This window comes from Lepisma saccharinum, chromosome 3 (assembly GCF_977018435.1).
Source record: "Lepisma saccharinum chromosome 3, izLepSacc3.1, whole genome shotgun sequence".
In the NCBI taxonomy this organism is placed as follows: Eukaryota; Metazoa; Arthropoda; class Insecta; order Zygentoma; family Lepismatidae; genus Lepisma; species Lepisma saccharinum.
Genome location: NC_139231.1, coordinates 72,129,156 through 72,154,413, shown reverse-complemented (window position 1 = coordinate 72,154,413; position 25,258 = coordinate 72,129,156). Strand labels below are relative to the sequence as shown.

General features: G+C 39.1%; 1 protein-coding gene across 2 annotated transcripts in view; it reads left to right on the top strand.

The window, feature by feature from the left end:
• The window catches only part of LOC145985844 (uncharacterized), a 44,820-nt gene that overhangs the window by 6,382 nt on the left and 13,180 nt on the right, over positions 1-25,258 (top strand). For both annotated transcript variants that reach the window (XM_083119942.1, XM_083119943.1), the window contains exons 4-7: positions 552-673; positions 3,128-3,303; positions 18,502-18,767; positions 23,531-23,684. In XM_083119942.1, the coding sequence (XP_082976068.1) occupies positions 552-673; positions 3,128-3,303; positions 18,502-18,767; positions 23,531-23,684 (718 nt within the window). The remainder of the gene's footprint in view (positions 1-551; positions 674-3,127; positions 3,304-18,501; positions 18,768-23,530; positions 23,685-25,258) is intronic.

The following is a 25,258-nucleotide window of genomic DNA, read 5'->3' as shown; positions in this document are numbered from 1 at the left end:
ATTTTAAAGTGGGATTCAACCTTGTTGGTTTAGTTTTTAAACAAGAAGTGGGGATGTCAGTTATGAGAAATTAATTGCTAGCAAAAGTTTCATATTGGTATGCCTCTAATAATAGTCTAACTTTCAGTTCCTGGGTGTTTGCCAGCCTCTGTGGTTGGCAATGTCTTTCTGTACACCAAGGTAAATATCCCATCGCATGATCATGTAGGTTAAGTTTTCTTTGAGCTTACAGTGCGTGTGCTGATTTTTGTGTGGTACGTCATGGCTGATTAATGGATAATGCTTTAGAAGCAATGGTTAACTATTTTCATTTAAGAAAGAATGCTTTGTTTCAAGACTACTATTTTGTAGAATGTGAATACCTATTAACGCATTAACTATATCCAGCACTTGAAGTGGAAAAGTGGGAGAGGGATGCTTGCTCGAGCATTGGGGCTAGCTGGGGGGGGGGGGGTACCATTCCTCCGCATCCCCCCTCACTTAGAGCACTGACTATATCATTATCATATACATGAAATATAAGTAAATCTAAAATTTTATTTAAATTCCAGAGGAGAAGAAATATATTGATACTTTGGGTAGAGATCGCTATCATGAACTCTGCAAAAAAATACAAATTTTTAAAATATCAAGATTTGAAAAGGCACTTGATGAAAATACCATCAATCTGAAGGTGAGTAATTTCAATTACCGTGCCATTTGTTCTGTTCCCTTTGAAACACTGTTGATATGGACGAAAGTGAAATGGCATAGTATGCCGAGACCTGGGTTCGAGTCTTAGTCAGGCCTGCATTTTTCGCTGAAATTTGTACGTAGTAAGAAACAGTAAGGTAATTTGCATCTCTAAGCTGGGATAAAATATGCACTGTCAACATCAACAGTGTTTCAAAGGGAACAGATCCCATTGCAGTGGCAATGACAGACAATTCCGTGCAGGTAAAACAGCTAGAGCAAAAATTCAAGCGAAAACAGGGCTTGCTTGGTAGAGCAATGGGACAGTATGCTATTACTGTCCCATTTTATTAATTACAACCCAGGTCGAGCTTACATATTTTGCTGGTGTCAAACAGTAAGGTAGAAAAGGGGCACAAAACTAATAGTTTTGAATTTACTAATATATTGAAGTATTTGTATTTCAAATTTTCATTATTTTATTTGCTTCTTTTACCTCTAGTTTAATCAAAACAATAAAGATGAATTTACTAATTGGTGCAATAGATGAATAAACAAACACAATGCCTTACCCAAGATTTAAACTTGGGAACTCTGAGTTCATAGCATGCCCAGATATACATATATACATGTAGAAACCCAGAAACATTGTGACACCCTCCCCCCCACACACACACATATATACAAATTAAGTTATAATTTTTATGCCAAGTTATGCCAGATGGTTAATATATTTTCTATATTTTTACCATGTGTCAAATACCTCATATACAGGGTCTGTATAAAAAGTAATGAGACCATTTTTTTTTGGACGCGACTGTACATCGCAACGTTCTCGCTCCAGGTGGGTTCAATGAAGGGGAAGTAAGCTTCAAAACGCACCTAGCGTCAGTCGCCTACGAGCTTCCGTGCAGTTCGTATCGTGGTTTAAGTGGACCCCTGTCTATAGGTTTGGTCGAAGCTTAAAAATGCAACGTGCCATCGAACAGCGATATGCCATTAAATTCTGTATGGGACTCAGAAAATCGTCTATGGAGATGTTGGCCATGATCCAGCAAGTGTTCGGGAGTGAAAGCCTATCAAAAGCTGCTGTTTTGAGATGGCACAAGTGCTTCAAAGACATTCGAGAGAGTGTGGAAGACGATTCCCGTGCAGGATCCCCGTCCACGAACAGAACAGAGGACAATGTGCAATGTGTGCATGATGTGTTGAACTCAGACCGGCGGTTAAGTGTTCGAATGATTGCACACCATGTAGGAATTGATAACATGACTGTGCACACTATCATTACAGAGGATTTGCAGATGAGAAAAATCTGTGTCAAGCTCGTCCCGAAAGTTTTGACAAGACAACCAAAGGCAAAACCGTGTGCTTTTTTCCCAAGATCTTTTGCAGTGCGTTCAAACAGACCCTGAGTTTTTGAACAACGTGATCACCGGGGATGAAACGTGTGTTTTTGAGTAAGACCCAGACAAAACGCCAAAGTGCCAAATGGCACACAGCAGCATCCCCTCACCAAAAAAAGGCTCGAATGAGCAGGTCGAAGGCCAAGGCCATGCTCATTGTCTTCTTTGCCGCCAAGGGTGTGGTCCACCATGAATTTGTACCTGAGGGACAGACTGTCATGGGTGCTTTCTATGTGGAAGTGCTGAAAAGATTGAAGGGAAGGGTCAACTGTGTGAGGCCAGACATTGCCGCCAATTGGAGGCTGCATCACGACAATGCACCAAGTCACACCTGCTTCGTGGTCAACAACTACCTGGCCCGGAACGGCATCACAACAGTCCCTACAGTCCCTACAGTCCCTATCTGTCCCCGTCGGACTTTTCCTGTTTCCCCGAGTGAAGACAGCCTTCAAAGGACACCGCCATGGGACAGTAGCAGAGGTCAAAGCAGCTTCAACGTGCTGCTTGAAGGACATTCCAGAAAAGGACTTCCAGTGTGCCTTCCAAACATGGGAAACTTGTTGGCAGAAGTGTGTTGACACCCAACGGTCCTATTTTGAAGCATTTTAATGATTTGTAGCGATATCTTAAATACATTTTTCCCCCCGAATTTGGTCTCATTACTTTTTATACAGACCCTGTATTACATTTTGAGGTATGTTTTTAAAGTAATTTCTCCCCCCAATGAAATTTCCTTTATAGATAGAGGCCTGAAGCTGTATCCCCTCCAAGTTCCCTCCTCCCTTTTGAAATCCAGACCAGCATGCTACACTAACCAATCTGTCATGGAGGCTGCCTAATATACTGAAGTATTTGAATTAATTTAGAGTGTAAATTAATTTCAGCAACAAAATTAGTATTGGTTCAAATGGTATCACCTTACTCTACATCAGATTATTCATTCACTTAGAAATATTGAAATCTCATTCCTTTTCTCTCCTTGCAGAAAACATGACAGGAGTATTAGTATAATGTCAATTATTAAACATGTTCCCTTTGTCTTATTTTAGTATTATGGAATTAATCCATGTGGTTTTCGGGCTATTGCAACTGCATTAAACTACAATCCAAATGTCCTTCATGTCGACATCCAAGATAATTGGATGATGAGAGATGGAGCCTACTATTTTGGTGAAATGCTGAAGAACAACTCCATCTTGAAATCTTTGAACTTACATGGTTGCAGGTATGTACCTCAATCAGGGCCAGTGGAAAGGTTGGAGTGGGGGGGGGGGGGCAAACTGTGCCACCGCCCAGAGCAGCAAATTTTCAGGGTAGCAAAATTTGAAGAGGAGAAAAAAAGGCTATTGAAATTTTGAAAGTTATAATCTTATATTATATTATATAACTTGGGAGTTAATAAATGCCAACCCACCATCTTGATGGAACAGATCAGTAGTCTCACACTCTCACTTTAAAACTACTGAGTGCCACAAGGTGGGAAAGCAGATTCGATGCCTTAACTCCATTGAGATATCAAGTGGGAGAGGTCCAGAAGCGTGCGGTAAAGAGAGGCGGGGCAAGCGCCGCTTGCGTTGTTTTTTAAAACACTTTTGATATCTGAAGTTCGTGTTTTTCAATGCCTTTATACACATTAGAATGGAATTTATTTACTATAAGATATTTACTTTTCAGAATTTTCATTTCCCCTATGTTCTGTTCTTCTGGCTTGAAACATAAACCAGCTACACTCTTGACGATGCTGAGCGATGCAGCAAGATTGACCGCGTTAGAAGAAGAGGGCTGCTCGCCTTTCTCCCCACTTTTCGAGTGACTTATGCAGTTCTTGCATGGTCACTGTCCGTCCCCGTCCATCAAGAAAAAAGGCGAGGGCAAGCAACACCAAGACCGCATCTGTCTTTGGCAAGGGTGTTGGAAAGAATTCGTCCACAAGTGTTGCTAACTTCCATAATTTTCTGTGCATCTGTAGCACCACTTAATGCGGTACCATTTTCATGTTTGAAGCTGTATAGTAATCAATAGAGCCCGGAAGTTCAGGCATTTATTTTCGTTAAAATAGGCAGGCAAAAAGGCACTTATAATGTGGAAAATAGGCACTAAAAATGAAAAAAAGGCAAAATAAACAAAAAAAGACACATTTGGAAGTCGCTTACTTTTATCTATAATCTCTGGCAAAATGTTAAAATCTACATTGGGAAGAGCATTTCAATTTTCTCCGTCTTGATTGCACATAACTACAAGGTGTTTTTTTAAGTTCTCAACATTCATTGATAGTTGTCTGTCGGAGAGAATGTTTTTCATAATAGAAAATGATCTTTCTACTTTGACAGAAGTTATTGGAGCATACATAAAACAAGCTAATGTAGCTGGACTCATTTCGGTAACAGCATTTTCACCTTTTAGAATATCACAAATTGTTTTTAATTGTTTCAGGTCCTCATTTGCACTCACTACCCGTTTGCACTTTTCCGCAACAGCTGACCCCTTTTCTCCTGGCACTTCCATCATCTGCTGCATAGATTCCTCGAAGATTTTCATGGATGCTATAAGAGTCTCGCCTCTTTTTTCTAGCTTTGTAATTGTCTCTGGCAATGCACCATAATGTGCAAAAATAAACGACAGTTCATTCTTGAGTTCTGAATAGCACAGGAGTTTCTTCACTTCACGAATCGAAGCCGCTTCATTTTCTGGAAGAGCATCGATCACCTCACTGATTTTTTCAAGGTTGTTAGTATAATATATAGCTGCTGATATCCAGGTTCCTCATCTCGTCAAGACTGGTTGCGGAGGTAAACTAAGCTCAGGCGCAACTTCCTGAAATTTTTGGGTTCGAGAGGGATATTTCAGAAATATCTTCTTTGTGTTCGAAATCAACCTGTCCACTTCTGGGTGCAACACTCTAACTTCTTCGGAGATTCTGTGCATTGCGTGGGCTACACATGTGATATGAAGCATGTTCGGGAAGAGAATTTTCAATGCTATGGCAGCCTTCTTCATATAGGGAGCTGCATCACTGATAAAAAGTAACACGTCATCATGATGTACACCATCTGACCAGAGCAGAAGTAGGGAATTTGAGAATAACTGAGCTATTGACGAACCATTGGCTCTCTCTAGTTGTAAATTAAAAAATTAAAAATAGGCAGTGGGGTCCCAAATAGGCAAAATAGGCAAAATGAAAAGACTTCTAAAACATTCGAAACAATATAAAAAACGTACATCCGGAAAAAGTTTATCAATATATACAGTAGATAAAAAGAGGCATTTTGCCAAACTTCCGGGCTCTAGTAATCAACAAATTACATTATTAAGTTAACCAGTGATCACCAGTAGTATATGATTTTATAAGAAGTGAAATCACAGCCGGTACTTGAACATATTCGTCATGTGGTCAGTTACTCGGAAATATGGAGGGTATGTAACACTGCGAAAAGGAAGGTTAATTTAGAAGCGTGGGTGCTGCGAATGCTTGTTGTTTTTTACTGTGATACTGTGCTGTGTTTTTCTGTTTTTGTGTCGTGTTTTTTTACCTGGTGGAAAAGTATGGTTCTACGTTGAAAATTTCCACCATGGGTGACATACCAGACGAGCCATCGATTTGCAGTGGTGCAGGTAAGGACTTGATTAGGGACCTTCTTTCAAAACCATTCAGTTCGAGAACATATGGTGAAAAGTTGGAGCTTGTGAACCATGAGCGACCGTGTCCTGAACTGTGCATAACCAAACCAACTAAGAAAGATGGGAAAGTTTTCATTAGGCACTTTAAAACATCTCAGTACAACAATATTATGTGGTTATATGGCAGCAATGATCTTAATAAATTATTTTGTTGGCCATGTGTTTTGTTCAATACAAATTTAGGACCATGGAACTATACAGGCTTCAGTGACTTGAGCAATTTTTATAATGCAGTGCAAAGACATGAACGTTCCCAAAATCACATCTGCGCTTGCATCCAACTGAAGACATTCAGAAAGTCCAGAATTGATATACAATTAGATCTGCAAAAGAAAGCTGCAGTTTTAAAACACAATGAAACTGTGAAGAAAAACAGAGAAATTTTGAAAAGATTTATAGACGTAACATGTTTCCTTGGTAAACAGGAACTTGCATTTAGAGGTCATGACGAAACACAAGGTTCAACCAATAGAGGAAATTACGTAGAATTTAGCAAATTGATAAATAAATATGATCCTGTTCTTTGCAATCATTTGGAAACTACAACAGTATTTACTGGGCTCTCAAACAGAATTCAAAACGATCTTATTGAAAGCATCAGTTCTTCACTAATGAAAGAAATTAAAACAGAAATCTCAGCAAGCACATTTGTTTCCATACTGCTTGATGAAGCGTCAGATCAGTGGCGTATGCTGGTTCTAACGAGTGGGTAATCTCCGACCCTTGATCCTCAAACTCCAAAAGTTTCAATGCAATTTATGTCAGGATCCATATTTGATTTAGGAATGTTGTGTCGGAATGTTTGTCTTATTGCTACGACCACAATCAATTAATTCTCGTTATTGCAGTTTAATATACGTGTAGAATTTCAAATAATAAAACAAGACAGTATGATAAAGCTATAAATAAACAACCTGTGAAATATAAAATGAAAGACGTGCACTAGTGAAATAAAAACCCGCAATATTAATTTAAGGGCAAAATTCAACTTACTCCAGGACCCGATTACTTGTGCTGTACCACATCCAAAGCACGATGTTTGTCCACTTGCACGTCAATACGTGTCTGTGCGAAAGATTGCAGCTTAACAAAGGAAGTTATGTGACTTTTGGATTTTTCATGTTTGGCACAAGCGTTGCAAAGATTACAGTATCCGCCACGCGTCCATACATTCTTTTCAGACCCGAAAAGTAAGCACGGCCAACAAAAAAGCAAAGCTTATACTTCCTGTCAACCATGGTGTTTTGTCATAATTTGCTTGCGAAAATGCCTAACATATTCCCGGTTTTTGTCTTTGTGTGTAGAAATAAGTTCAAGCGATGACACTGGCCTACCTGTATTAACAATATGCAACTTCTCCTGAAAAGATCTTGTTCCAAAAGGTTTCACCAGCAAATCTTGTATCACATCCATTACTCTTTAACACAGCACTATCACGACAAACACTAACACCTAAATAAATAATAAACACAAAGCACAGCACGAAGCCAACGACTACACGCATTCAGTTTCACGCGCCAAACTTCTGTTGTTGGGTTCCTGGCTCAGAATGAAATTCCCTATGAATGATAAAAAAAAAATCCCTTTCCGAACTCGAAATGACAGGTTTTAAAAGTTCGAATCATTGCAGGCCAGAGCCAGAATTTTATTTCGGGATGGGGATCATCCCTTATTAGCAGCCGCCACATAAAGTTGAAACAGTGGGGTTAGAAGTCCTGAAGATGAATCTCAGATTATTACAACGTATTATGCAAGGTGTATAATCCTGCTAATGAAGTAAAATTAATTACCACTATACACTTTTTAAATTACATATTTGTAGGATTTCGGGGAGGGGGGTTTCAGCCCCCCGAGTCCTCCACCTGGCTACGTGCCTGATGTGTTTTTCGTTTTATGTTTAATTCGTTCATCTTCATCACTATTAATCTAAAGAAGCCGAATACAGCAAATTAAATTAATTAATATATATATATATATATATATATATATATATATATATATATATATATGTATATGTATATGTATGTATATATAATTTATTTTTGATAACTTTTCCTTTAAAAAATATTCAGTTCCGTGAAAGAAGTATTCTCGCTGCTTTTGAAGATTAGAGAGGAGAAACAATCACTATTTTTGTAAATATAAGGATGGGGGGAGTCAGCATATAGGCATGGACGTCCGCAGGATTTTTTCCAGGGAGGGGCAAGGAAGGCATTTTTTTCCAGGGGGGCAAGCAAGGTACATTTTCCCCAATAATAGTGTTGTTCCCTCAAAAATCATTGCTTAAATTTGAATTTATCATATTCATGCAATAATTAACACATATTATTGTGGCTGAAATGAAATTATATGTGACAAATATATAATTTTTGGTTGACTTTCATTTTCCAGGGGGCGGCCACGCCCCCCCCCCTTGCCCCCACTTCCGGACGCCCATGCATATAGGTGCTTTAATTGCTTAAGCTTTGAATTTAGTTTGCTTCATCTTCAATATTTAAGCTTTTTCCTTTTGATCAATTTATGTTCAAGTAACAGAAATCAGCAAGACAGAAGCAAATGTAAAGTGAAAATTAGCGTAGAATTGGTTTGCCCATGTTATTCAATTTTCCTGTTCTTCGCACTCTACCGGGTATGTTTTCCTTAGTTCAGCGGAGGGAACGGTAAGGCTTTGAAGGTTGAGAGTGCGACCGGTGGACTCTCACAAGAAGGAGCTTACCCTGGGCACGGAATCACCGCGCCTGAGAAGCAGTGTTTCCTCCCCCTCTTTCCTGTCTCCTCCCTCCTCGCCAAGGGTTGTAAGGGAAGCAGGAAGAATGACGTCACGGTGAGATTCCCTGAAGTCATTCCACCGGCTAGAGAAAGGTTCGCGGACATTCAGCGGCAAACGGTTGGAAGCATTCGCGTGCTGGAAGCAAAGAAATGTATGCATCGAAATTGGTTTGGAAGAATATTGCGAAGAAATGTATATTTATATATATATATATTTTAAAAAAAAGAAGAGAAATACAGCTGGGTCATCTGCGATTACCTAGATGACCCAGAGTATACGCCGCTGCGTCAGATGTCAGTAATAAGTCACAACTTTCAACAGTTTTACGATACGTAAGATCAGATGGTTTGGTTTGCGAGAGATTTATTTGCTTTGATGATGTCAGTAAAGACAGAACAGCAACAGCATTAAGCCAACACGTTTTCAAAGTAATTGAAGAATTTAATTTGGGCAACAAGATCGTTTCGCAGGCTTATGATGGTGCAGCATTAATGGCAAGTGAACTGAATGGTTTACAATCAAAAGTACGTGAAAAGTATCCAGAAGCTATGTTTGTTCACTGCTACGCGCATGTCTTAAATTTAGTGCTGGTGCAATCTGCAAACAGCGTTAAAGAAAGTAGTATTTTTTTCAAAACGCTCTCTGGGTTAGCTGCCTTTTTCTCTGTTTCTACCAAACGCACCGAGCTACTAGACCGAATAGTTCAGAAAAGGTTGCCACGTGTTGCAACCACAAGGTGGAACTTCAATTCTAGACTTGTCCAAACTGTTAATAATTACAGGGAATCTTTAATTGAGTTGTTCGAAGAAATTACAGACAACCCTGCTGACTGGGACACCAACACTTACAATGAAACTAGTGGGTTTTGTGGAAAACTAGGTAGCTTTCCATTTGTCTTTTGCTTGCAGTTATTTGATGAAATATTCCAATACATTGATGTTCTGTTCGATATTCTCCAAGCAAAATGTAATGACATATCATACTGCCAGAAAAAAGTAATGGAGTGTTTGAGGGTAATGGAAGACAAGAGGAACAATTTCAACGCGTTCTGGAAGCGAATGGAAATTCATAAGAATCTGTCAAAATTTCATCAAAGAGGTGTTACATCCGATGAGGATGCCGTTCGATACTACAGACGAGTATTCGTTGAAATTCTCGATACAGTCACTATGCAAATAAGGACAAGATATGCAAACCTTGACAAACTTTCATTTCTCGAATTGCTAGATAGTAGTAAATTCCCACATAATGCTCAACATTTTCCTGACGGCACCTTACAATCTTTGCAGGCTACATATGGCCGTCATTTTGATTGCCTCCACCTGAAAAGTGAACTAACTGTAATGTATAAATCTGAAGATTTCCATGATAAAAATGTTTGTGATTTGTATAAGTACCTGCACCACATGCAACTCAATGATTATATGGCTGAACTACGTAAACTGTGTTTGCTGGTTATGACTATTCCTGTGACAACAGCATCTGTGGAAAGGTCATTTTCTGCCTTGAAGAGAATCAAAACTTACTGTCGCAGTAATCAAAGGCAAGAGCATTTATCAAATTTGGCACTGCTTTCAATCAAAAGCATGTTATTAAGCGAGCTGTGCAATAGGGGCGAAGATTTTTATGGAGACGTGATAGATGAATTCACCAAGAAGAAGAGATGGCAGGAATTCCAACTTAAGTAAGGTAATATTTATTTCAATTTATAATTTGATTGTTTAATATTTTTTCTGTACTTTTCATTTAAATTCTACGATTCAATTGAGCGAATGATAATTACATAAACACTCTTTCGTCCGTTTAGTCATGATTCATAAATCTAGCTAAGTCAGAAACCGAAACCCGTCCGTTTATTTAAAATCGAAACTTTATGCTAATAGGATGTTTATTATTTTCAGGGTTAAAAAAGAACGTAATTTAATTTACAGTTGCCCTCAAACAGGTAAATCCTTATTTTCTTCATGATTGGAATTTACATCGAGTTTATATCGAGAGGCTGTTTTTCTTTTTTAAAAACCATGCGGTGAAGAGTTTATTTTACGGTATATATGCACTTCACACACTCAAGCCCGATACGTCACCATTATGCACATTATTGTAAATGGGGGTGTGTGTAAGCCTATATTGTATTTGAAATTGTTATAATTAACTGAAACGAAAAATTAACCCATCACTTGCCAATGACGGAAGGTCACGGCACGCCCCTGGAGAGGTCTATGATGCACTCCTTCAAATAATTGGTGACAATAAAACTGTCCAAATGGTCGCACATTAGGCTCGATGTATTGCAAATCAGTTTCGTGGCTTTACATCCTTTGCTAACTAGTTATCTGGTATGGCTTTTTACTTTACACAATGTAATGAGCAAATGTCTTCAAAACATTAATCTACGATGTGTTAGATGCTGTTAGATGATTTCTTGCAAACAGCACTTTGAAGAAAGCAGGAATGATGAAAAATTTCAAAGTTTCTTAGATGCCACTTGGCAGCCTGGCAGGGCCTCCCTTCCTCCACTTGTGTAGGCGTTGGGGGGCAGCAACCTGTGAGTCCCGGTTGATGAGAAAGAATTGCCATCAAATTTAGATACAGATGATCCAAGGATAGGCAACACTGTACAGGTCCGAAATCGAAAGAAGAAGCAGTTTCAGTATGATGAAACTGTTGAAGATCCACAAAAATGGTACAAAGTTGATTTTTATTACCAGGTCCTAGACAATTAACTTAGCTCTAAGAGAAAGATTTGAGTAGCTTAAACATCATAGTGAATTTTCAATTTATTTTATGATTTTAGTAAGCATAATGCCATGTCATCTGATCTCTTGTCCGAAAAGTGTAGAAAACTTGGTGGAATGTTAACACATGAAGGTTACTGAAGTAAAAGATGAACTAAAAGTGCTTTCGGCTATAATAAAACAATTATACCAAAGGAGACCTTAAGCTTTGAATTTATTAATTTTGTTGGTAACCGTGGCAAGTGAGGAACAAAGTTTTTCTTTTGGAAATTAAGGCTAATAAAATACTATCTTCAGTCAATCATATCTGAAACACGCTTGTTTCCATTTTATGCAAGACTGCATTATACGAAAAAGCATATTACATGCAAAGGTAAAGGTAAAGTTCCCTGCGCATATAGCACCATGTCATGAAAGCACATTTAGGGGATACACACATTCTCGATCTCGGCCATTTTGGAGGTGATGTTATCAGCACCACTCTCCGGCCACCTTTACCTACCAAAGAGTTGCCCCAAGCACCCAATAATTTGAGGCTGGGTGAACCTCAGAGCCGCTTTATGCAGGGACAACGCAGGAAAGAATTCAGACCTTAGATCATCCACGCAGGAGATCCGGAAATATTACATGCAATTCTTTTTAAAATCCAATCATATATCACAGACCTACAATGGTAAACATATGAAGGCAAGTCAAGCCTTCATTTCATTGTGTGTGTGTAAGTGTGCGTGCGTGCGTGCGTGCCTGCGAGTGAGTGAGTGAGTGAGTGAGTGAGAGTGAGAGAGAGAGAGAGAGAGAGAGAGAGAGAGTGAGAGTGAGTGAGAGTGAGAGTGAGTGAGTGAGTGAGTTAGTTTTCATAAAATATAATAATAATATAAATTTAGTGTCACATTTTTTAACTGTGGTCGAGCGAGATATCCTTTTGTGCTTAACAATATTGAAATAGTGTACCAAGTCTCATTATTTATTTTATAGTTTGATGTTTTACTTAGGAATATATTGATTTTCAATTTCCCGTTGCTGCGTAATGACGGGGAGGGAAAGTGGGAGGGGGGGGTGCCCGAAAGGGAGCAGCATCTGCCGCCACCTCCCAGGGTGGCAAAAGTTCTAGCGCCGGCCCTGACCTCAATTTGGATTCATCTATGGTTAGATTTATTTTTATTGGGTATTTACTGGTGAGAGAAATGATCCTTTGGAAGCACATAATCTGCATCTGGTATGACATTTTAGCTATAATTTTAAAATAACTTCTACCTGGAGAGTTTATTCTACACTTAAATCTGTGCAGACTGTCCATGTAGCTGCAAACATTTTTGAACAATATTAATATTAAAAAATATACTCCCTCTGTCCCATAATTATAGTCCGGTATGCCAAAATGGTAGTACAGGAATTACAGACGAAGAGGCAGATGGAAAGAACACGGATGAGGAGAGGCACAGTAGATCAGTCTTCAAGATTGTGAAGAGGAACAACGTGACCTTATCGCAACGAGCAAGAAATACCGCCCAGACGATTACCAAAAGGAGGCGTTGGGTTGCAACACACCGGTGTGGCACTGTATGGCAACCGGTCTAGCAAGGCATGCTGAAAATCGTTAGTAGAGAACTCCTTCAGTGAGTACGTGTGAGAAGAACAGCCATGAACACACAACCCATGATAGGAAGCGACAGTAAACGACAGGCAGTGTACGAGTTTCTCTTTGAAAACAGTATGGCTGGCGTAGTGAAGAAAGGTGCCATGGCAAGTGCAACTGAGAAATTTCATGCAAGTACGAGAACAGTACGTCACATTTGGCAACAGGGGCGGCAATCGTTGAAAAATGGGGCCTTTTGTGCTGCGGTTGCATCTCGGATGAGAGGCAAAGTCACACCAAAGAAGAAGGATCTCGCCCTACAACGACTACAGCACCTACCGCTGCGAAAGCTGCAGAATGTTCGTTCAATGGTAGTGGCGCTAAATGTTGCTAAGAGTACCTACACAGGCGTGTGAAGGCAGGAGAGATCAGAGTGCATACGAATGCACTGAAGCCATTATTGACTGATAGGAACAAGACAGAACGTCTAAAATTTGCCTTGTCAATGCTGGATCCTACCACATTCGCTTGTCCTGAAAGCAGAAACCCGAAGTTCAACATGAGGATGGAGACAGTTCATATGGATGAAAAATCGTTCTACCTGATGACGGACGGTCAGAAATTGTGCTTGCTGCCCAAAGAACCAGACCCGCAGTGCACATGTAAAAGCAAATACGTATTTTATTCTCAACATCATGTTTCTGGCTGCCGTCGCCCGGCCTCGTTGGGATCCTGGTCGCAAGCAGTGGTTTAATGACAAGTTAGGCATTTTGCTGTTCGTCAGAAAGGAACCTGCCAAGAGGAACAGTAGGAATCGTCCTGCTGGTACAATGGTCACCAAACCATTAACTGTTACCAAAGATGTTTACCGGGACATGCTCATCAACAAGTTAATCACAGCAATAGATGCACAATGGCCTCGTGGACTGCACCAGGTGTCCGATCAGCAGGACAATGCGCGTCCGCATATCGTTCCCAATGACCGCGCCTGGATGGATGCTGCAGCGGTCAGTGGAATCACTTTGGATCTCCTAAACCAACGGCCAAACAGTCCGGACATGAATGGTTTAGATCAGGGGTACTTCCGGGGGCAATTCAGTCTCTCCAACTCCACAAACTATTGATGAGTTGATCGCCGCCGTTGAAACATCTTTCTCTGATCTGACACGCAACAAGCTCAACAACATCTTTTTCACTTTGCAGTCCTGTCTCATTGAAATTATACACCTCCAAAGGTGGGAACAACTACAGGATTCCCCATATGCAAAAAGCACACTTGAACCGTCGAAACGTCCTGCCATCTCGCTTGGAGTGTGCTCGAAACATTTACGATGAGGCTACAGCAGCACTGCAACACTAGATCTAGCTCGTTGATGGGATGACAACCTTCCTGGACCAACAATCTCTTTCGTCTTGATGTTTTATTTTGTCAAACTTCTTGGTCACTTTGTATTGATTACTTTATATTTAGGTTCTTTTGGATACTTGATCGGCCAATTTGTACTGATCCTTGAGTAATAAAGTTGTATGACTCATTCCCATGTTTCATTTTCTTCTTCTGTATACACCAATGTCACAGTTTGAATATCGGACAATTATTATGGGACAACAAACAAAAGTGTAGCGGACAATAATTATGGGACAGAGGGAGTACTTCTTGTGATGAAAGCTTTTTACTGTCGCAACATTTCAACTAATACAAAAAGTATTTTTAAAGTAAAGAAAGCAAAGGATTAAACAATGTAAACATGCTTCCAAAAGTTAAGCACGCGATGGTAAAATCAACAGAAATGGAAAAGTAAAGCTTTGATTAACACAAAATTGCACATGAAGGTAGCAAATGTGTTTATGCATTTAAGAAATCAAGAATTGTGTATAAAGATGAAAAAAAAAAATGAGGCGCATGTCATAAAAAAAGGGGCCGATAATTTTTTACGGGGTTGACAACACTGATGAAGTTAAACATGCACAGGAGCATGCCCTAGTATGCTGTGCTTGCAACAGAGAAAGAATCGTCAGAATGGGGTTGCGTACGTGCGAGTAGCAGTAAGGTGAAATGGCTGCCGTAATACAAAATCCCGCCACATGTGAAGTGAGATCTGTCATACGATTTCTGAACGCCAAAGGACAGAATGCAGCTGACATCCATCGGGAATTGTGTGCCACTTATGGACCGACAGTGATGAGTGAAGGGAAGGTCAGACAATGATGCAGAGTGTTTCGGGAAGGGCATTCAAATGTCCATGATGTTGAGCCTAGTGGAAGGCCTAGTGTTCTGACGGATGATCTGGTGGAACGTGTTAATGAGAAAGTGCATTCCAATCGCCAGTTCAAAATATCTGAACTCGCCAAAGAGTTTTCAGTAGTGTCTGCGAAAACAGTGCATCGAATTGTGACTGACAACCTGGGGTATCACAAACTGTGTGCGAGGTGGGATGACAGACGCTCACAAAGAGCAAAGAAGGACAGCTGCATGTGATTTCTTGGCCCGCTGGGGTGAGGATGGGGATGACCTCTTTTCGCACATAGTGACAGGGGATGAAACGTGGATATCATACGCCACTGGGGAGTCGAAGCAGCAGTCAATGCAATGGCGGCACTCTGGTTCTCCCAAAGCGATGAAATTCAAACAAACACCATCAGTTCACAAAATCATGGCAACCGTGTTTTGGGACCAAAAGGGTGTGATTTTTGTGATATTCTTGGAACCAGAACGAACAATTACAACAGAGGTGTATTGCAAAACACTGAATAATCTGCGACGTGCCATCCAAAATCAGCGGAGAAGAATGCTACGCTCTGGAATTTTTCTGATCCATGACAACGCCCGCCCACACACAGCTGTTCGTACTGTTGAGACAATTCAAAGATTTCGATGGGAACTATTCAATCAACCCCCTTACAGCACTGACCTTGCCCCCAGCGATATTTTTCTTTTTCTTCACCTGAAAAAGTGGCTTGCATCGAAGCGTTTCAATGACAGTGACGTGCTCAAGACATCAGTTCTGGACTGGCTGCACTCTCAGGTGGCAGATTTTTACGCAGAGGGTATACGAAAGCTTGTGCCACACTATCAGAAAAGTCTGCAGGTTAATAGTGACTACGTCCAAAAATTAGCCAAGGTATGTACTTGTTTATCAATCACAATAAATTTCTTCTCCTATCATTTTCTTTGTTTTTTAAAAAATATCGGCCCTTTTTTTTTGACATGCTTACTTACTTATTTACTTACTTACTTTTCGTAAGTTATATGATGACGTCACATTTGGGTCATTAACATAATGATGTTTAAAGGCAAACAAACCAAACAAAACTTACAGTAATATGGTATATGACCACAACTAAACTTACATTAATATTGTATGTGTACACCCCGGGCATTCACACAAACTGTACATCGATTTTCCATGCTTTTAATGAGGTGACCAAACATTGCAGATGCAAGCAATGTCCATTCCTCCATTAGGGCGGTTTCCAACTCTCTGAGACTGGCTGGAGGAGTATGCAGAGACAGCATGCCCGAGGGCACCCCAAAGGTTTTCAATGGGATGAAGGTCGGGGGAATATGCTGGCCACTCCATACGAGAAATGCCCTCACTTTCCAGGTACTCGTCAACGATGTTGGCTCGATGGGGACGGGCATTATCGTCCATAAGGAGGAAATCAGAGCCAACTGCTGCAGCGTAGAGTCTCACAATGGGGTCTAGGACTTTATCCCGATACCTCACAGCCGTCACAGATGCCTTTAAAGATGTGCAGCTTGGTGCGATATCCCATTGAAATTCCAGCCCACACCATGATGCTGCCACCTCTGAATGCGTGATGTTCGACGATGTTCTTGGCCTGATTGCGTGCGCCTCGTTCTCTTCAGATCCTTGCACACTTATCATCTGATTCCAGAGCAAATCTGGACTCATCCGTGAACAGGACATTGCACCAATCTGAGACAGTCCAATTGACATGTTGACAACACCACTTTAATCTTGCCCCTCTGGCTTGGACGGTTAGTGCAACACAAACACGTGGTACTCGGGCGTACAATCCCTTCATGTGGAGCCTTAGATGCACAGTACTGGCAGATATTGTCTTACCAAATGCCGTTGCAAACATGGATGTAACAGTTGTGGAGGTCGCTCGTAGATTCCGCTTGGCTACTATAGCAATATTTCGATCATCAGAGGGGATGGTAACCCTTGGATGACCGGGCACAGGTCTCTGGACAACTGTTTGACTTGTTTGGAATTGTTTCCATAATCGAGAAATTACCGAATGATCAATGCTAAAGAAAATAGCGACATCTTTGATTGACTGTCCTGCTTCAATGTATCCGACAGCCTGCCAGCGCTCACTATCTGTCATTCGTCTTCTTTCAGTCATAGAAACACGAATATTATCAAAAATAATCCTACAAAAGTTATAAACACTTCGTATCAGCCTTTAAATGCACCTCAAACCCTTCAGAATGCTGGCATCTTCAATGAAAGTTTGATGATTCTTGCACGAAATCCTCAATTTTATGCTATTTCAAGAGCATAGATTAAGCACCTAGGTACAGATGATTCACTCTCTACTTACAAAAAGGAAGCTACACATAAAAACTGGCATCTCCATCCGTGGCGATTTTCAGCCTCTCAAATTCAAATACGCTTTCAAAAATTTGCATTGCATTCTTAACTTTTGGAAAGCAGTGGAAATGGATACAACAAATTCAAGAAACAAACCCAGCTACATTGTTGAATTTTAATTTCAGTTTATTACTGTCACTTTTATTATTTTTATGCAAGTTTGATCATATTAGAAGTATCTGTTGCATATGAAATTAATTCATGTGCAAAGCTAAAAAGCAGAGAAATCTTGCTGTTCACTGGTTCTTAGCACATGTAACCATTTTTCTCATACCTATCAGAAGCATTCTTAATATGACATGATAAATGGAGCTTTTGCTAATTTCATTTTGGTGTCACTTGTAAGTTTCCGAAGTTTTTCCTCCTCTTATATGACATTTTTAATTATATACTCACTTATTCTTATATGCTGTGCATCTTTTCATCTTAATAATTGTAATATACAATATGCTAAACAATATCCAGCAGATACAAGACTGGACCATCACAGTTCAGAATCTAAATTCTGAACGACACACACAACCATAAAATGAGAAACGAACAATCACATAAAAATACGACTGATTGATTCATTTTACTTCGCTTTGCTGCCACTTTTGGCTAATCATGAAGATGAGGATAAATGGCAATAAGACGAAATTAATGAAAGGACAATTACTAACACAAATGGACAGCATATAACACAAGCTCCACAGAGAATTATACTGGCTGTGAGTCTAGATGCCAGAGCCTCATTAGTCTGCAAAATGGAGTGAGAGTGTACCACATGGAACAATAACATTAAAAAAATCAATTAAGTTTCATGGACAACTTTAGTACACATTGCTTCCAAAAAGCACACAAAATCTAATGACTGTTCAAAAGGGGCTGATTTTTGAATGAAGCATTTTGATGCAAAAGATAAAGTTTTTGTGCACAAAGTTATCTGCAGATTTTGTTGTAAAAACAACTGTAATGGTTTTATACATTGTAACAATCTAATGAACTTGATATCACATGGACGAGATTGATTAGAAATCAGATTGATCTACAATTTCAGAATTGGTCCAGTAAACATTCAGTTTTTTCAAGAGGCATTAGTTATCACACAGTCCTTGCAATATTTGAATTTAGCAAGCAATGAACTTGGAGATAAAGGTCTGGATGCATTGGTAGCTGGATTAATTTACAATCGCTGCATAAGGACACTCATTTTGAGTCACAATAACATTGCAGGAATGACAGATGCACTGCCAACACTTTTTGACGAAAATGATTCAATATGTAATCTGGACCTCAGCTGGAATGTCATAGGTGATTCACAAGGTAAGGGAAAGAATATATTTTAAGTAACTTATGTGAAAGTTGTGTCTGAACCAGGGATTGCACTTGAATTTTTAGCATATGCCATAACACTGATTTATCATTATTCATTGAAGAGTCCAGCGAGAATAAAGAAGCACCTGCTGTGTTCAGGAACCTGAATTCTCAAATTTAGCAGAAGACTGCAGAGACCAGCATTTGAAAGTAATCAGTTCCATACAAGCAAGTTACTTTTTCAAGTCACAGTAACTATTTACTGCTTGAGGTTACTTTTCAGCATGTTTCAGCATTAATGAACAAAATTATATTTTGATTTTAAAAAAATAGAAATAAAAATGCCAATCGTCATGTAAAATTTTCAAGTATAATAATTGACAGCACGATCTGGAATCAAGGGTGCTGGTGAGGTTCAGAGCTTACTATGAGGGGTCTGATGTTTATTTCATTGCAGAAAAAAAATCAGCCATATTTTTAATCTTGTGCATAGTAGATCAGTTTTCAGTATTATTATATGTTTTAAATCTGTTTCAGCACAGTGAAAATCATTATTAAATTATTTATGGTTTTCAGTAGGGTTACACCTAAGCATCTGTTATGATGAATATACAGTAGTCTTACCCTGCATAAATGGAAGAGAGTGTTAACCCTAGCACAGCCATGTCAAACTCACGGCCCACGGGCCGCATGCAGCCAGCAACGTCCCTCAATGCAGCCCGCCCTGGCTCCATGAAAATTACATGCATGCAGGACTATTTGTATATGTGTAGTTATAACACTTTTCCTATTCTCATGAAACAAGCCTCGACTCATCCAACTTTCACCAGATTGACCTATTTTCCCTACCCACGTACATTCTTCCATTCCATGAAGGGGTAGCTGTGGCATCGATTAAGCAAGTTGATTGACAGGTTGCTTCTGAAGTACAAAACTATCTTGCTGGCTGAGGGAGGGATGCATGTCGCCAATGAGTCAATTTCTTGATTGGGAAGGGTTTGTCTCAAAGAAAAGTCAGTACCTGCTAAAGTTTCAGACAACCATGTCGCTGTCTAAGCCTTGCGGTAGTAAAAAAAGAACCATTGAAGAACGCAGAATTTTTCAACTGAAATGGGAGTTCGCTTATTTCTGTTGCGAAGTGCGTGGAAAGATCACATGTTTAATTTGGGGTCAAAATGTAAGTGTGCCAAAGGAGTATAACATAAAGCGACACTAAGATTCTCATCGTTCTAAATATGACCAGTTTCAGGATAAAGTACGAAAAGACAAGTTAAGGGACTCACTAAACAACAAAATGTGTTCACGAACGTACATAAAGACAGTGAAGGAGTAGTGAAAGCTAGATATGTAGTGGCAGAACTGTTGGCTAAACATTCAAAGTGCTTCACCGGAGGTGAATTTGTGAAGGAGTGCATAGTGAAAACCGTGGAAATTTTGTGCCCTGAAAAAGTGAGCTCATTCAAAAACATTTCTTTGTCACGAAATACAGTTGCAGAGAGGATTGATGACTTAGCAGGCGATATAAAACAACAATTGAAAATGAAAATTGCTGGTTTTGTTGCAGTTTTGCTCACAATAGACGAAAGTATGGACATGTGTGGAGTAGCTCAGTTGGCTGTATTCAGTCGTGGATGTGATTCTCATCTCACTGTGACAGAAGAACTGCTTGATGTGATTCCTCTCCATGACACAACAACAGGAGAATATATTTCCAAAGAAGTGGACGCCATTTTGCAAAGATACAGTCTTTCCATATCAAAGTTAGTTTGCGTTGCTACAGATGGAGCTTCGGCAATGACAGGAAATCGTTCCGGGTTTGTAGCTAAACTACACAACAAGCAGATCACAATTTCACCTGGCAGTATGTTTCACCATTTTCATTGTATTATTCATCAGGAAGTTCTTTGTTCAAAAGTTTTAAAAATGGATCATATGTTAAATTTTGTAAAAACAACTGTAAATTTCATACGTTCACATGGACTTCATCAACGGCAGTTTGCGTCATTTCTTAGTGACATTGAATGCGAGTTTCAAAGTTTGCCTTATTATGCGGAGGCTTGCTGGCTTTCTTGCCACAAAGTTTTGCAATGGTTTTGGCAACTACGTGAAGAAATCAAAATATTTTTGGAAATGAAAGGTCAGCAGCCGGATTTGCTTTCTGACGTCAGTTGGCTTCTAGATTTGGCTTTCTTGGTAGACATAAATTAAATTATCTGAATTTCAAACTTCAGGGGAGAGATCAGATTGTTACTTCATTGTATAACAATGTTAAGGCTTTTAAATTGAAATTGAAACTTTGGGCAAATCAACTGTGTACAAATAATTTCAGTCATTTCCCAACTTGTCAGGAATATCAACGGTCAATTTGTAAACCTGATTTAAGCCAATATTCGTCCAAAGTAAAAATACTGCTCGATGAATTTGGAAACAGGTTTCAAGACTTCAAAGAGTGTGAAGAAAAATTTTCCTTGTTTACTGCTCCCTTTTCTTTCGATGCTGCATGCACAAGTCCCAACCTTCAAATGGAACTCATTGAATTACAATGCGACTAAGCATTAAAAGAGAAATATCACAAGGTGGGTGTTCCTAAATTTTTCTCATATCTCCCACAGCAGTATCCTCGATTGAGCCATATTGCTGCTGGAATTTTAGCGATGTTTGGTAGCACTTACCTTTGTGACCATTGTTCTCCATCACGAAGATTAACAAAACAGCCCAACGATCAAGAATGCATTAAGAGTCTCCTGCTCCCAAGAACATAATGTTGACATCGAGAAACTGGTTTCTAAAAAAAAGGTGTCAAATCTCTGGAAAACGAAACTAAACTGTTTCTTGCCACAAAGGTTTGAACAATTGCAACCAATTCATATTCAAAACAAACGTGTAAAATGGTATCACTGACTATGAAAAGATATTTCAGTTTAATTTTATTTCAATAAAATACATAAGGATTATTATAATTAGATTATTTTTCCATTATACATTTCTCATAATCATTCATTTCTAAGAACAGTGGTATTTTAAGGGGAGATTATGTTTTTTGCATCCCCTCCAGTTGTTAAATGTTGGTAGTAACTAACAAAGAACCAACCGATACTGCAAGGGTAATCACTTGAATCCCCACAACTGGTAACGTTATCGTTACGTGGCCCGACTTACGAATTGAGTTTGACATGGCTGCCCTAGCATACCCAGGGGAAGGGACTTACCTAACTAATTATATTCTAAAATAACTAAATTATAGAAAATAACCAGATATAGATAAGGGATAATTCAGGTATTTCTTAAATAATTTATATGTAGGAGTTTAACTAAAACAGAAAAAAAGAAAGAATAGTTCTTGACTGCTTTAAAATAAATTGTTTGTGAATTGCAGGTTAATTTATGTAAACATCCCCACCTGCTTTATTGTCTCCACATTGAACAATACAACCTTGTCCCCCCACATATCCCTAAACTCAACCAAGAACCTCCCAGCTAGGAATTTCCACTTCGAGCACCGATTATAATAATTATTATTATTACTATTGAGAAGAAATTTGGCAGCTTGGCAGCTTGAAGTTCACGGATTTGTGTAGAATTTTTCACATTGAGTGTGTAGGGGTGTAAAAGTAAATTTATAGCCAAAATAATCACAAAGTGGGCTTGCAGAACATTTGGGGGAGGTGTTGAAGATTCATGGATAAAAAAATCACTGTTGGAGCTCAAAGTAGCGGAGCAGAAGCAACCCCTCACCCCCACCTATGAGTATAATGGTATACTTGGAATTTTCTTACCTCTATATTTCCACATTTAAACCTAAGAGGTTAACACATGGCCATTAGGGGAAAAGAAAAGACTTGCTTGAAATTGATGCATGAAACATGTTTAATGAGTTATACATATTTTATCTAGAATGGAATAACTGTAATTTTTAAAGTATCAGTAACTGAGTTATTTTCAAAGTGGGTAACTGTAATTAAGTTCCTTTTTGAGCAAAAACTAATGATAATAAAATTAATGGGGAAAAACATTCAATACTATTCTATTTTTTAAATTTTGACTTGAATGTTGTGTCACGATGGATTTTCCATTGTGCAATTTTGGGAGAAATAAGTACAATTAGAATGCATCAAATAATTGAAGGAGCAAAATGCAGTTGAAAAGACTTAAAATGAGGAAAAACGTGACAGAAGCTGCAGAAATACTGGAACAAATTACCAATTAGCAAAAAGAGGCTATAATAATACTATACTATTAAAAAAAGGTAATGCTACCTACAGCATACAGAGGGGATGCAGAGGTAGAGTGCCACACATTCGTCACCTTGGCCATGTGTGGATAGGATGTGATCAGCACCATGCTCCAACTGCCTCCCCCCGTACCCATTTATTAGAGGTTGGCTGAACCCACAGAGATACTTAATGTCTGAAAAATTCTCACCTGAAATCACCCACCCAGGTCATCTAGACACCTGCGACTGGACCACTGGAACTTCAAGAGTTCACCGTTATTAATTTACAACAATAATAATATTGGTTATATTATTATAACTACTGCTACTTCATTATTTTTATAATAACCTGATCCCCTGCAAAAATGTCTGCCTTGAAAGTAACATTCTACTTATGATAAAGAGAGATTTTTGCCTCTTGCTGAAAAAAATTCTGCTCGTGCTCAGTACATTTTATATCACCACTTCACCAGAATCAACCTCTGGCTATACTACCTTTACCACAACTTAAATTTCTATTAATGCTGCACATTACATGTATTCATTGTTTTCATTCCAGCTTGTAAAAAGATGTTTGCAGCTCTTCAAAATAATTCATTTGTGCAAAAACTTGACTTATCATGGAATGCTCTGGCAGATAATGCAGCAGATCCACTGGGAAAATTGTTGAAGAATAACAGCTGTTTAACTGTGTTGAACCTTATGAACAACAGGTAAAGTATTGGTCACAAGCGGTTCAGTTTTCTATGCAATCAACACATTTGCTCACATTTCTGATTATAGTTGGAAATATTTGCAATATCCAGGTCAATAGTACAACAGCTCAAGGTGATGTGTCTTCTCTTCTTGACATTCTGTGGATTTCAATTCCACCGAGACTAGTGACTTCTAACAATGAGTGCACAAGATAATGAAAGCAGTTTGTTTCATATTTATGCCATTAGATAGCAGGCAACAGACACCTGTAGAATGAGATGAGGGGATGCAGATGTCTTTTAAAATTAGTCTAGGTTTTTCATATTTCAAACAAACTGCAGAAATATTGCATAACTTCTCATCCCTTCAATGGAATGCTACAAAAGAATTATCTTCTGCATCTCTACAAGTATAATGTAATATGCCGATACATGGATGTAAACAGCACATATCCATCGTACAGTTCTAAAACTACCAGTTCAAGTCATGCGCACCTTTCACATTAGCAAATCAAATCAAAATATTCAAGCCATTGTGTTTGAAGGTTAGCTTGTCTGTGAAATTTTCTCCTGCACTCTTCACAGTTTGAGATCATACTAAATGCACTAAAAACAACAAAATGACACATTTCATTCGAGTAATTCCATCAATATCATAAATTGCTAACAACGATAAGCAGGTATGAACTAGCATTATTCTACAATGTGTTTACAGATTCAAAAGAAACCAGAAATCAAATCTTGGTGACAGAAACTGTTGAAAAAGTGCCCGACACCTTTAATAATGAGAATGTCATGTTCTTCATTTAATTATGTGTAATACATTTTATTTTAAGCAAAATCAATGGAAATAAGTTCAATATTCAGTTATTGCATCTGAGCAGAGCTCGTTACTTAATGTTAAATTCAAAGGCAAAGTTTCTTCTAAGTCCACTTTATGCATGGATCAGTAGCGGCTCGTGCCTAAAATAACAGGTGAAGAAGTATATTTATAGGCAATGAAAGCAAATAGTAAGTGCCAGTGCCCCCTCCCCCCATTTAAAACGTCTTTTTTGTCTTCATCCGTCCATCTGGAAAATGGTGTCTGCAACAAATTACACACTAAGTCATTTACTGGGTTCATTGTAGAAACCACAGCTCAACACATGAACACAACACACGATAGGAAACGCGAAACACACACGCGGAACAAGATCTCGCGAGAACGCGAAGATTTTGCCACAAGCACTGGATGCGATGTTTTCTCCGACGAGAGAACTGCTTCATCTATAAGGCGACACCCGTTCAAGGCCAACGCTAGGTGACGTCACCGTTGCCATGACAACCGGCTAAGTTTTCCGCAACCTAGCGGTGTTTGCTCTTGGGTTGGGACGAACTCAATACGTGCGTAGCGCCGAACGGCGTGTTATTTGAGTATTATCGTGTGCGTTCTGCTGGGAAATAGTTAAATTTAACAAGCAAATGAAAAATGTCAATATAAATTTGAAAATTAGGTGAAAACATCTGCACTTGTTGCACTTGGCCAGCCGCCACTGGCATGGATAGACTAATTAGGACTTGACCTACAGTTTAAAGTGGAATAAATGGCACCA